Here is a 12,780-nt window from a genome sequence, read left to right on the forward strand (position 1 = left end):
GGAAACCTTTATGATACATTCAACTGCACTAAAACAAATGTCCTCTATAATTATGTTTTGACATACAGATATGAAATACTGACCAGGAAGTAAAAAAGAGTAAATATAAACATATATATTTTTGATAGAGCTGAAAACTGACCTTGGTAGACAAAATGAAAGCCTTTGGCAGTTTCCGGTCCAACTGTAGTAAACTTGATAGTTATTTGATTTCCTGTACTCAAGGGCAATGACTCGCCTGGAAAACAGACAGGGAGTAAATAAATCTTAAAATTGCATTTTGGAGTGATCTGTACACATCAAAAAATTTTTTTTTTTTTTTTACTGCCACTCGAACATCACTGACGCGCCCACGGCGAAGTTGTTGCCAATGCGTTTGCCGAAACGAGGCTCTGGAACAGAGCTGCACTGCGTGGCACTGGTCCTTGGTACGGCTGTGACAGGATTGTAAAACAGAAACATGCAAACTTAGAGAGTTTTACCTCATAAAGGAGTGTTTTTTCGTTTTTCTATTTATAATGAAATGGCCTTGACTGTGGCTCAATGCTTTTGAGGTGGAATAGTGGCAGAATTTTATTTAATCAAATATAAATATATAACATAGGCATTAGAGTAAGCCCTTTATTCAATGTAAAAATCATCTTCCTTTAAAAAGACTGAATTGGAAACTATCTTACTATGCACAGTAAGTGGAACAAACACAACTTGAAAATGTCAGGCCTTGACCTGCTAATGAATTCTGGAATCAACTGGTTTCCTTTGCTTGTAACATCACAGATATCTTTTTAAATGCCAGTTTAAATCACTGCTAAACCAAATCAAACACATATATAACTGTATCTTAAATGGCAAAAAAACTAAAAGGTGGAGAATATGATAATTAAACTGGAACAGACACGTTTTTGGACTTGTTGTTCAGTCACTTAGAGGCTGAGTCAGATCGACTGACTCCCAAAGTACCAAAATAAAGATGTGTGGGCGAGGGTTAAAGCAGAAAAAGACATCCAAAATGCTTTAGAACACAGGGCATTACATTTCAAGGTCCTGTGTGGCTCTTTAAAGATTTAAAGATTTTAAAACAATGTGTAGTTATTGTTTTCATTTAAAAAGGAATGGAAAAAATGTATATGCCATGCCACATCTAGTAAAGAAAAGCTACAGGAAACCTTTATGATACATTCAACTGCACTAAAACAAATGTCCTCTATAATTATGTTTTGACATACAGATATGAAATACTGACCAGGAAGTAAAAAAGAGTAAATATAAACATATATATTTTTGATAGAGCTGAAAACTGACCTTGGTAGACAAAATGAAAGCCTTTGGCAGTTTCCGGTCCAACTGTAGTAAACTTGATAGTTATTTGATTTCCTGTACTCAAGGGCAATGACTCGCCTGGAAAACAGACAGGGAGTAAATAAATCTTAAAATTGCATTTTGGAGTGATCTGTACACATCAAAAAATATTATTATTTTTTTTACTGCACTGAGCATCATTTGTACTTCTTTTGGCTTCAAAAGCTTCTGATAGAGAAGTATATTTGCGGAGGGGAAATGCCTGAATAGGTCTCTTTTTACTTTGAACTCCCATGTGGCTGTTCAATCAAATGGCAATAACTGCCTTTCAGCTAAAAAAGCCACTGAAGGATGCCTCTATTCACTACAGGATGGTCCAACAGATGTGATGAACACAGATTATGAGATAAATGCACAGAATTTGCTCTGCTACCAGAGTGGCAGTTATTTTCTTTCTTCTTCCATGGTATTTCTTTCTTCTTAAATTGACCATGTCTTTGTTAACAGGATTGTTTTGTAATGTTCTGAATATATTCAGTGTGTTGAAGCTATGGAATAGATAGACTTAATGCAGTCCTAGATATCAAGTGACTTAATGTTTTGCAATAACAATATCACATCTGAACAATGGCTTGTGATGAATGGTAATGCGTCCAATTTTAAGTATGTGAAGATAGGTTTGAGCTTTACCTGAGTGAGACCCAGAGAGAGAAGACAGCAGTGAGGACTGCTGTGTTGGCCCATCATAAATGTCCACAACATCATTCAACGACGTCTGGAACAGGACAAATTGTCCAAATAGAACTAAAGGGGGAAAAAACAGGCAAAGTGTCAAAATATTTAATAAAATATTGGCCATAACATGACAATAATTACGTACTGTGCATGAACCCAAGTGACCCCTCAACTGTTAAGATCCCAGCTGGAAGCTTACAAGCAGCAAATGTGTCTTGAAAGGCTTTCTGCCTGTATTCTTCATTTACTTCACACATATTTAGATTCCCAATTAGACGCCACTATAAGTACTCGTACGCAAGAACATTACGCAGAATAATTTTTCTTCAATAGATCTGCGCATTTTAAACCAGCGAGAGCTCTCGGAGGTAATAAGCCTGTATGTTTATTTAAATCTTTTAAATTGGCTATCATGCTGTAACATCTCCCTATTATGTGTTGGTACCATGCTGAGTGCTACTGTGCATTGGTTTTGTCCTCCACTGGGCGCACTTGTTACAGTCTCATTTGCTGTCCGATGCTTTGATGTTTCCACCATTAGGAGAAAATCATTAGTATGCTACTCATCATCATTACATCAAATCCCTACTCTACAGTATATCTTAAGGATTAGAGAAGATTGAACAAAACATTGTACAACAACCAAAACTTTGGGGAAAAAGTTGTATGCATATGGATTCTACTGACCTCGCTGGCATCTCTCTCTAGTTGTCATGGTGAAATTTATTGAAAAAAAAAAAGGCTTTAAATATAGAAACCTCAAGCATCAAAATGCAAAAATGAGTTCTGGGCACAGATACAGTTGATATAAATGGAGTGAATGGACAGAGATTTCAAGGTCACTGCTGTCTCATACTACATCCTTAACAGTGTCTTTGAAATCTGGCACAGATTCCAGTGATTCACCAGGGCTCTGAGGATCGATGGAGCGCCTCATATTCTCAGCATAGCTACTGAGTGATTAAACAGTTCTCTGCTCGGTAATACAAGCGTGTAATCAAACTCTTGCAGAAACCAAATCTGAAAAAATGATTTATTTGTCATTGGAGGTAAACAAAGATCTTGATTACCTGGACCTGATTGGCTTTATTCGCATCTCAGTGGCACTTGCTGCGCAGTTCTGGACAACAAATGGAATTTTTCACTGGTTTGATTTCACTGACTAATATCAAAAACATAGTGATATTGATCAGTGAAATCACAACTGAAATCACTGGAAAACGTTGTTATACTTCTGTCTGCAACTCATTTCTCATAAATGACTTCCACTTGCTCAGGAAGGCAAAAACCAATACCAAAGCTATGTACAAATGGTAGGAAAAACTATCAAGTTCAGTTAAAAATCCATTTAAGATGACGGGCAAAACCAGACCAAACCAAACAGTTCCTGCCTATGCAGAGTGTTCCAAATCTCTTATGAGGTTTAATTTCAATTCGGATGCTACCATAGATGACAGGTGCCTATGTAGGCAGTAGGCAGATTTCTACATTTGGAATTGAGCTATAGTGTGCATTGTGGGTACTTATAAAATTAGGCTGTTATTGAAGGTGGCTGCAAACTCTGGAAAATGAATCATGGCTCGTCAAGTCTATTGCCAGCGTGTGTGCTGGGAGTAGACTTGTCCCCTATGCCTTTGATAAGAACAATAGAAGGGAAGATAGCGGCGGTCCTCAATGCATTTTTCTTGCGTTTCCCCATCTCCAAGGCTTTAGCGATGCCAAGACAATTACCACTTCATGTCAGAAAACAATTGTGCCCGTTAAGGTTTCGCTCGCATGCACCAAAAAAATGGGGCAATGAGAAGAAACAAATCAATTTGGAAGGAGAAAAATGCAATGATATTGTGCCAGGTTACAGTTTATTTATTCATTTTATAGTTTGAATCTCAACAAAAGACGGATCCCTCTTATGCAACTATTAATAATGTACAAGGCTTAAGTGGTACACGGTTGTAATCATACTCAACCCATTATAATTACATTAGGTCAGGGGTCACTAATGCATCGCTTTGCTACTCTGGGAAAGTTTTAAATATGAAGACAGGGTGACATCTTCGTCAGGGACTGCTTTTGTATAGTGAAGCTGAGAGAAACTGTGCTTAAAATGTACTGTTCTGGGACAACAAAATGTAGACTAAATGTATTTATGTAATATTCATATGACATTAAAATGTAATGTCAAAATGCATTTAAGTAGCAGAACTCAAAATAAGTATATATATTTTACAATAAAATACATGTCAAGTGCAAAATGTGTTTCAGAACTAAACAGCTGCACTAAAGTGCATTTTAGTAGAAGTACGGCTCAAAATAAATATATATTAACCTGTTTCAGATGTCAGACCTTACAAAATGACATACTTAAAGTGCTACTAAATTGAGTCAAAAAACGATGCATTTAGGACACTAAATCAATATCATTTAAATACATTGAAGCTGAAATCACTTCTAAATACCACATTAAGTAGGCTCAATGCTCAAATATTAAAGGAGTTTTAAAAAGATTACTTATAAAAATAGTATTCTTTACAAATAAAATCTAGTTGTCACTAGAGGGAAATTTAGACTACATTTACAGACAACTTGGAAGGTTGTTTCCTTTGGAGGATCCACAGAGCACCAAGGAGTCAGAGTTCAGTAATTCTTGATATACAGCTCATCCTTAGCTTCTTGATGCCATTCCTTACACTTCCTTTCGCTTCCCTGTAGCCTTTTTTGAGAAGTGCCATTTGAAGCTGGATGTGTGCATGACATGTGAGCAGTGCTTCGAGATGAAGCAATGGTCTGTGCATCTCTGTGACACTCTGACAGGAAATGAAATAAAAAAAAAAACGATAAAAACTAGATAAAAGGAGTGGATGCACGAATCAATATTCACAGCTCTGATAGTTTGCACACTCCTCCAGCAGCTCACAAACAGAATACTAATTGGACAGATTTCTATTTATAGTATTGGCACTTTCCACTAATAGGGTACACTTTGTGTCCCATCACTTTAAAAAGCATTTAAAAGCACTCTAAAGCATTAGATGCACAAATCCCATTTTGTGGTGGGAGAACTATTAGATACACAACCATTCAAAAGCTTGGAGTCAGTTTTTTTTTTTTTTTAAAGAAATAGGCAAAGATGTATTACATTAATCAAAGTTGGCAGTAAAGATTTTTAGATTATTACAAAAAAAGTATCTATTTCTATCTATTCAAAGAATACAGAAAAATGGGTAAACATTAATAATAATAATATTTCACAATATAACTGTTTCTACTGTATATATTTTTTAGCGTTTTTGAGCATAAGATACTTAAAAAACATAAAAAAAATAAAAAAAAAACTTACCCACCCCAAACTTTTGAATGGTAGTGAATGTTAGATAAATTAACTCTCAAACCAAGCTGATAGCTTAAATTAGAAATGGTACTCTACATTTGTGGCACTGTTACCTAATATAGCATGTTGCTTTTGTTTTAATCATTATTTTAATTTAACTTTAATTATTTTATTTGATCATTCTTTTCTAAATGTTAACTATTTAACTCACAATCAACATTCTCTTTTTGTTATTCCCGAAAAATAAAAAAAGAGATCCATTTTGTATCATTTTCCCAGAAAGTGCCTTTTTACAATGTCTTCGTGCACTCATGTAGGGCGGAAGCATTTGGATGTTATGAAAGTATGTATGACCAGCATCACTCACATGCAGATTGTTTTCATCATGCTATGCGCTCTCAGAAAGGGCTTTGGCTTTAATTCACCGTTTCTTTCTGCACTGCACAGCTCCCAACCACTGCAGAAGATTGGCCTTTTCCATACATCCTCTTACGCTTAACATACTCTGACAGACGCTTACCGGCTGCTATGGAAATGAGGCCTGTGATTAATTCACATTTTTTCCCTCTTTTCTCATGACTTACACAATTCAGAAATAAAAAATAGCTCTGTGGTTCCCTGCCTCTCCCCCTGTCTTTCCATCTCTGGAGCTGGACTGGATCACCAATTCAATTTGCTCTGAAAGAAACAGAAGTGAACGGGGAGGGAACACACCTTTCCTTCTCCCTGTGACAACTCAGGTAGAGAGAGGCATGATTTCAATTTACTTTCATTAGCATAATCTGCAAAGCATGCTGGGATACCAGTCCTGCAGTGTTCTAGCAGTTAGAGAAAAATAAAAATAACCCTTGATAGAATCACCCTGTTGTTGCAGCAAAACAAATACCTTACAAGCAACTCGAATGAATATTGAGATTAATGCTAAGGTAATAGTTTAACCAAAATTTTGTCAATTTACTCACCCTCACATCGTTCCGAACCTGTATGACTTTCTTTCTTGTGAGGAACACAAGATGTGATATTTTAATTACAGTCTTATACAATGAAAGTCAATGGGGTCCAAAATGAGTGGAGTCCATTATTGCACAGACAACAGTTCATCGATTCATTAAAATATCTTCTTTTGAGTTTCACAGAAGAATCAAAATTTGAAACTGCATGAGGGTAAATAAAAGATGACAAGACTTTTCATTTTTGGATGAATGATCCCTTCAGGAGTTGAATAGAATATGGATGTCTCATAGCAAAGAGAGTTAAAAAAAATGAATTCAGATCGTAAAGTCATATGTTAAATGTTTTGCGCCTGAAGCATGACTCGAGGTTAGGTTAAGATTGGATTAGAGATGGCTGATCAAGTCATCAGCTTATATTAAGTCCAATAAAACCTTTGTCTAATACATGAAATTACAATGAAACCGGGATGTCCAGTCATATTGCACAGATGATAATAGGCAATAACCCAATATCTTTAGGGTTCCATAAACCTTACTCTACAGAAAAATGCAATTAAATGTGAGTGCTCCAGCTAAAACGTTCCCAGCATGCTAAGTGCTCCGCCATATATAAGCATATGGAGTATAAAGCATAAATGGCCTCCTTATTCAAGTCCTTACTAAGTTCGTAGAGAACTAATAAAGACCTCAGCTAATACTCTTTACCTCAGAAAAGTACATGATGCTAGGCAGAGATCTTTCCTGTCCTGCTTAATTAATACCGAGGGTACAATAAAGCTGGGCTGCTACTGAAATACAAGCACAGCACACCAACACTGCACTTGAACCTCAGGCCTAGATTTTCATCTCAGTTCAGGTGTTTATTCAAGTTCAAAAGGCCCTGGATCAGATAACCCCCTCAGTTAAGTCTGCAAAGGGGTCAACGCAGGAGACAGGAGTGGACAAATCTGCTGATTTGCGTCTTCCCTTTTGAGACATGTGCATCAAGCAAGCAAACAACTTATGAGGACAGGGTGGGATATGTACCTGTGTCTCAGGTGGATGTGGAGAATTTAGAAAGTTTAGGTACACTCTAAAAAATGCTGGGTTGAAAACAACCCAGTGATGTTTGAAATATGGACAAACCCAGTGATTTGTTTATTAAATGTTTACCCCAACCTCCTGGGCAGTTTTATTTAACTCAACTATTGCTTAAAGATGACTATATTTCTTGCTTAAAATGAACCCAAAATAGGTTGGAAATTAACATTTATTAATATGTTCAACAAATTAACATTTATTAATAAGTTGAATAAATAATAATTAAATAAAAAATTTTTTAAACTGCTTATTAATAAATGTTCAACTTTTGATTATTGCTAATGCCTCTAGTAATTATGTGTCTGAATTTTAATTTACAACCTATTTTGGGTTCATTTTAAGCCAGCCATTTAACCAGTCGCTGGGTTTGTCCATATTTCACCCAATGCTGGGTTGTATTTAACCCAGCATTTTTTAGAGTGTATGGGGTAGGGTTAAGGGATCTAAAATACAGTCGTGCAGAATAAGACATTAATAAGCAGTGTTGGGGAAAGTTACTTTTAAAAGTAATGCATTACGATATTGCGTTACTCCCTAAACAAGTAACTAATTATGTTAGTTACTTTTTATGGAAAGTAATGCATTATGTTACTTTTGAGTTACTTTTTAAATCTGGGCAGAATATGAGGCAGGAGAAGAAAATACAACACTATTCAGCAATAACAAAAATGAAACACAAAGGTGTCATTTTTGCTTATTGAATTGGATCATCGAAAGGTCAGTAGCAAAGACTTTGTTTAATAAAATGGGATTAAATACATGAATGATATTTGTCTTATTTAACATATTTATTAATTGCAGATTTGTAAAATATTCTGAGTTTGCATTTGACTTTTTATTCATTTTGAGGAATACTGAATCTGTTTTTATGCAGATGAGATGAGTAAACGCATGTTCATATGTAGTCTAGAACTACAGTAACATCATGTTCACACAGAACGCACAACGCCTCTGCACTTACTCCCGATTTCTCTCAACATGGCAACACGAGAGCGGTCAGTCAATACATGGGAAACAAAGTAAATGGAGTTACTTATTTGAAAAAGTAACTCAGATATTTCCTTCTAAATTAAAAAGTAATGCATTACTTTACTAGTAACTTGCATTACTTGTAATGCGTTACCTCCAACATTGTTAATAAGTGCTTTATAAGCACTAATAAACAGCAACTAGTTAATAGTGAGAATTGGTCCCTAAACTAAAGTGTTACCACAATTCACAACTACAGTAACCCTGGCTGAGGTGTAAAGCTGGTGTTCTTAGGCGGCTGTGAGGCGTCAACCCTGCATCAAAATGGTGGTACTGTTAGGATGTCTTGTCTTAGACAGGCAAACACTGCTTTAGCAGACATGTGCTGTTTCCATGGAAATGAATGGTCAGATCATCGTTGCATTAGATGCACGAGTAGCCTATACATGACTGAGTTAATGAGCGAGCGTGCAGATCCAGACACGTGCACACACACCCGGGCCATACGGTTCATATTGCACATATCACTGTTCAGTATGCTGTCTGAGCCTCTCCATGTCTTTGTTCTCTTATTAGACTCACTCCTTACATCAAGGGGCTTTCAGTTAGACTCAGAGGAGAGAGGTCACTCAAGCAGAGATTTATACCCCAGGGCCATCTTCTTGCTCGGGGCTAGAAGGCAGAGGACTTTGCTCTGATTCCTAGCACACCTGTCTGGATTTGCAGGTATGGGCTGGACATCCGCCTCACACATCAATGCCTGGTTCCGTAGGGACAGAGATGCTCTCGCACAATCTGCGAGGATCTCTTTGAGGTGGGAGATTCTGCGGGGCTCATTGGATGTGCAGACGAGAAGCTAGCGAGGATGAGACATGCACACATGCGCAACCTTCATTGTAGATTGACAAATCAGCAGAAATGTTCAAACCTCAAACTCGACTTCTCTAAAAACTATATTCTTTCAGCTGTGCACTTCATATCTGTATCCAATAATGCCACAAAGGTTCAGAGTTTGTTCTGTCTCACTCCACACATGAAATACCATCCTGTAAACATGACCCACAAGCTATTTCCCCCGCATATGAATAATTGATAGATAACAAGTATGAACCCTGAACCCCTTGTCCAATACACACACACACAAACACACAAAATATCCAGACAGGAATGAAAATACAGCAAGGTAGCGAAAAAGCACCGCCACCTGTGCGCCTGTTATCAGTGAAGGATGTTCTATCTGCAGTGCCGTGTGCTGAGGATAGATAGCACCTTCCCCGCTCACCACATGGTGGGGACAGAGGAATCAACACATGCTGCACGTAGATGTAGAGAACGAGAAAATGGAAGGGAGTAGCTCTAAAAGTCTGTTTATATCTAAACATAGACATTGCAGCAGGTGAAAAGATTTTTCTTTTTGTCATTACATTAAATTGAGGGAGAAACAAACACTTGAGGCAGCTCTGAACGTTGGCTGGCTATTTAAAGTAAGCTACTGGTGTGTGTGGTGTAGTGGTTAACCCTCACAGACCCAATGTTTTATATATTTACTAAATAAGGGTAAAAAATACATAAAACAGTACCCAATCTCTGAAATATTTTCTAACAATAATTGAAATAAACTCGCATACATTCCAGATTTTATTTTATTTTTTTGCAAAGATGCAACTGTGAATCTTCCTTCTCAATATTTTTAGGAAGTTAAAAAAAAAAATGGAGCTAGTCAAATGAAAGTAGAAACGGTACAGGTGACAAGGAGCTTTAGTAGAACAACCGTGAACTGCGGTCAGATGAGATGTTGTCAATCCATATGCAGTAAAAATGAATTTTCCTGTCCTGCCAGCCATTATACTGTGCTCATAGCACATGCTCTTCAATCACATGCACAAATATGGCTGCGCATGCTGTATTGTCGTCAGTTAAGCCATGAAGTTACCAAAAAGGCGATTAAAGCTGCTTTAAAACTGCATGCATGTAAGTATTTGTTATATGTGACCCTGGAGCACAAAACCAGTCTTAAGTCGCTGGGGCACATTTAAGAAAATGTCTCTGAAATGCAGTGGTTTCAAAACTGTCCTGAATCACCCCAGCTCTGTCTCCCTCATCTAACACACCCGATTCAACTTGTCAGCTCATTAGTAGAGACTTTAAGACCTGAAGTGGGTCAGAAAAGGTAAAGCGTTGAGAAAATACGATGCGTGTCAGATCTGCATCACGTTCAGCAGCTGTAGCTCTTAAAGTAATTGCAGCCAAAAAAATCCTAATAACCCAGCTGCTGTGATGCCTGTTAATTAAAGAAAGAAAAAAGGGAAAATCAATAACTTTTGTAGCTTTAAGGATTCATCTATATTTAATTTTGAATTTAGTGTTTTGTAACTTATATTTTCTTAAATTTCTGTATATTTCTGTATATTTACTACTTGCTAAGGGCACAGGTAGCTAAATATGATATTTATTATAATGGGTTTATGTAATGATTGTTTTAGGTTCACTTAAATTAGTTTTTTTTAAAGACTAATAAGTGTTTATATTGATAGCGCTCAGTTATACTGTATAGTTGAATGGCCATAGTCAATGGTTAAATATTAGTAGTGGTATCAGTAGTACTGTATCAGTGATACTGGCCTTCAGTCATAAAAAGATGCCATTAAAGAAATATAAAAAAATATATATACTGTGTTTATGCTGCTTCTACATTCATTTGAAGATTGAATGTGAAATTATTGCAATATAAAAGTATATTTTAAAACTTTAATGTTAGGTGGGATTAATTGTGATTAATTTCAGAAAAAAATGTGCGATTAGTTAATTTTTTTTAATCAACTGACAGCACTATATACAGTATACAGGGATCAGTAATGAATGAATGAATACTTTTATTCAGCAAGGATGTGTTAAATTGATAAAAAGTGATAGTAAAGACATATAGTTAGAAAAGATTTCTATTTTGAATGTGCTGTTCTTTTTCACTTTTTATTTATCAAAGAATCCTGAAAAAAAAGCAGCACAAATGTTTCCAACATTGATAATAAATGATAATAAATCAGAATGATTTCTGAAGGATCATGATTTCTGAAGGACACTGAAGACTGGAGCAATGCCGGGAGTCTTTGAGGGTTAAACCTCTGGTAAAGTAGTAGCCAATCCCTCAAAACAAGAACCATAATCACTGTACCCTTGAGCAAGGCACTTAACACCATGTTGCTCCAGAGTTTAAGTGCCTTGTACCATTGTCTCTCTAACAGGTATATTCCAAATGACCTTAGATAAAAGCATTTACTGATGACGAAACTACAGTTGTGTTTGTTACTGCCGCTATACCATGCTAGGACTCTTATCGGTTACACTTTACTTGAAGGGGTGTGCATAAGACTGACATGACACCTTCATAATCATGACATGACACCTACATAATCATGACATGACACCTACATAATCATGACATGACACCTACATAATCATGACATGACACCTACATAATCATGACATGACACCTACATAATCATGACATGACACATGTCATGAATATGAAGGTTTTTTATGCATGTTTATGACAACTGTCATTAAGTGTCATTCGCTCAGTTATGTCATTTTTAATGCAAATATGACATTATTTGACCTAACCCTAACCTAACCCTACCCCTACCCTTACCCCTAACCATAGCCCATAACAAAGACATCTCAAACAATGTCATCTTTGCATTAAAAATTACATAACTGAGTGAATGACACTTAATGACAGTTGTCATAAACATGCATAAAAAACCTTCATATTCATGACATGTGTCATGTCATGATTATGAAGGTGTCATGTCAGTCTTATGCACACCCCTTCAAGTAAAGTGTTACCCTCTTATCTATAGTCAGACTGACATCAACATTTACACATTTAATTTTTACGGTCATGGCTACAAAACTGAACTTTTAGCACAGTAAATCAAATAACTGTATATGAGCAGCAACACTATGTAATTGGAAGCATGTGTACTTGTGAACTGCATACGTAAGCTTGCAATTATCACTGAAGACAGGCTTGTGCTGTCTTACTGTGCATCAGAGCGCTATTCTGGTGGTGTAAGCACTTAGATAATTATAATGGACCTTGTCAGCCAGCATGGTCAATTAGATATATGCCTATTTCCTTCAAGTGGTACAGACGTATAACCTTCACTGTTTTCTGACAGAATAACATCTGCTTCCCTGCTAATTACCTGGACAATAGCCATGATGGCATCAAGATTGTGAATGTTTACAGGTGCATTGACCCTGACAATCAGCTGACAGTAACCTTGATGACTTGACTAGTTAACAAGGCTAAAAGTCCTTGAGGTCTGGAGATCATGTATACAAACAAAAACAAACAAATAAATTGATTATATATAAATAATACACAACCCCAAAAAAAAAAAAAAAAAAAAA

General features: G+C 36.4%; 1 protein-coding gene across 1 annotated transcript in view; it reads right to left on the reverse strand.

The window, feature by feature from the left end:
• Positions 1 to 12,780, reverse strand: part of LOC107706218 (CUB and sushi domain-containing protein 3-like) — a 406,816-nt gene that overhangs the window by 86,110 nt on the left and 307,926 nt on the right. The window contains 2 exon segments of the mRNA XM_016509850.1: positions 1,303 to 1,398; positions 1,990 to 2,103. Of these exon segments, the coding sequence (XP_016365336.1) occupies positions 1,303 to 1,398; positions 1,990 to 2,103 (210 nt within the window).

The sequence above is a fragment of the Sinocyclocheilus rhinocerous genome, unplaced genomic scaffold (assembly GCF_001515625.1).
Source record: "Sinocyclocheilus rhinocerous isolate Xijiao unplaced genomic scaffold, SAMN03320098_v1.1 scaffold53, whole genome shotgun sequence".
Taxonomy (NCBI): domain Eukaryota; kingdom Metazoa; phylum Chordata; class Actinopteri; order Cypriniformes; family Cyprinidae; genus Sinocyclocheilus; species Sinocyclocheilus rhinocerous.